The sequence below is a fragment of the Amphimedon queenslandica genome, unplaced genomic scaffold, assembly GCF_000090795.2.
Source record: "Amphimedon queenslandica unplaced genomic scaffold, v1.1 AMPQUscaffold_9366, whole genome shotgun sequence".
Classification (NCBI taxonomy): Eukaryota; Metazoa; Porifera; class Demospongiae; order Haplosclerida; family Niphatidae; genus Amphimedon; species Amphimedon queenslandica.
In genome coordinates this window covers 2,455-3,589 of record NW_003550362.1, presented here as the reverse complement: position 1 = coordinate 3,589, position 1,135 = coordinate 2,455, and the positions used below count along the sequence as shown (strand labels likewise).

Here is a 1,135-nt window from a genome sequence, read left to right as displayed (position 1 = left end):
ACCACATTTCTAATTAGATAGTCATTGACCACACCCCCATAATTACCTTATTTTTGGGGTTCTTTCCAACAGTAATTGTACCAGACAATTGCTCTCCCATTTTAACAGTGAGGCAGTCCTCGATATATAAGACAGTCTGTTTCCAGTGAGTATAGCGAGCGGCAGGGGCTAAGGAGGCGGAGTCAGAAAATGGGCGTGGTTCATAAAAGTGGGAGTGGTTTGATACTTACAGGTGGTAATGGTGGTACGTTTGTGACATTTGGTGAAGTCCACAGTAAAATAGGCTACCAGAGCATCAAGATAATCGTTATGGGTTGCTGTCAATATGTACGGAGATGAAAATGATAAATCTTCAGATTTGACTGTGTTAAGATCAATCTCCTACGACAATAATATAAATATTTCTGTCAATATTCTATACTTACTTTCACAAGACAGTGATCACAGCAAACCTGTCTATTGTCCACTACATCAACCAATGGCTCCTTCAGTGCAATGTCCCTAATGCTGCTCATGTTAAAACCATAAACTGATTCCCACCCTAGAGAAAGAGGGAGCAGCTGTCACTAATAATACAAGCATGTCTGTCCTACAGTATATCTTATCATCTTTATACTTCCTGTCTTCAATGGCTGTCACATAAAGTGATGCTCTGTCAGGAAACAGCAATCCACCAGGTTTCTAGATTGATGGATATTAATAAATAGCCACACCCATTGACTCCACCTACCAGGAACTTGTCCCTAGCAAATATAACAGTGTCTAGCATGCTCTCATAAAAGAGGCAGTATCCCATCCATTCAGACACGATTACATCAACATGTTTGATTGGTAGCTCAATCTCTTCCATTTTCCCTTTTATTAACGTAACCCCTATACAAGGAAAGGATATCGCTACAATCTGATTGGTCAGTTTGTACTTACGATCGGTCATCCCATTGTCACGAATAATGTCACGAGCTTGATTAATAATATTAGAACAATCCACCTGTTAGAACGATAGTCATGGAATTCAATCAATGATTATCATTAATATTAATAATCAATAATTAATAATAATATTATTATTATGACTGATAACTCACTCCATAAACATGCTTAGCTCCTGCCCGTACAGCAAACATGCTCAATATTC

The 1,135-nt window shown here is 38.4% G+C and overlaps 1 protein-coding gene across 1 annotated transcript; it reads right to left on the bottom strand.

Annotated features, from left to right (window-relative positions):
- Positions 1–10: 10 nt before the first annotated feature.
- Positions 11–1,130, bottom strand: LOC100632941 (protein arginine N-methyltransferase 1-like; the record flags this gene model as incomplete). The annotated part of the gene is made up of 7 exons (XM_020006718.1): positions 11–168; positions 231–381; positions 426–541; positions 594–681; positions 731–873; positions 925–988; positions 1,086–1,130. Coding segments are annotated over 7 exons (762 nt in total), but the record flags the coding sequence as incomplete, so codon positions are not given.
- Positions 1,131–1,135: the final 5 nt, after the last annotated feature.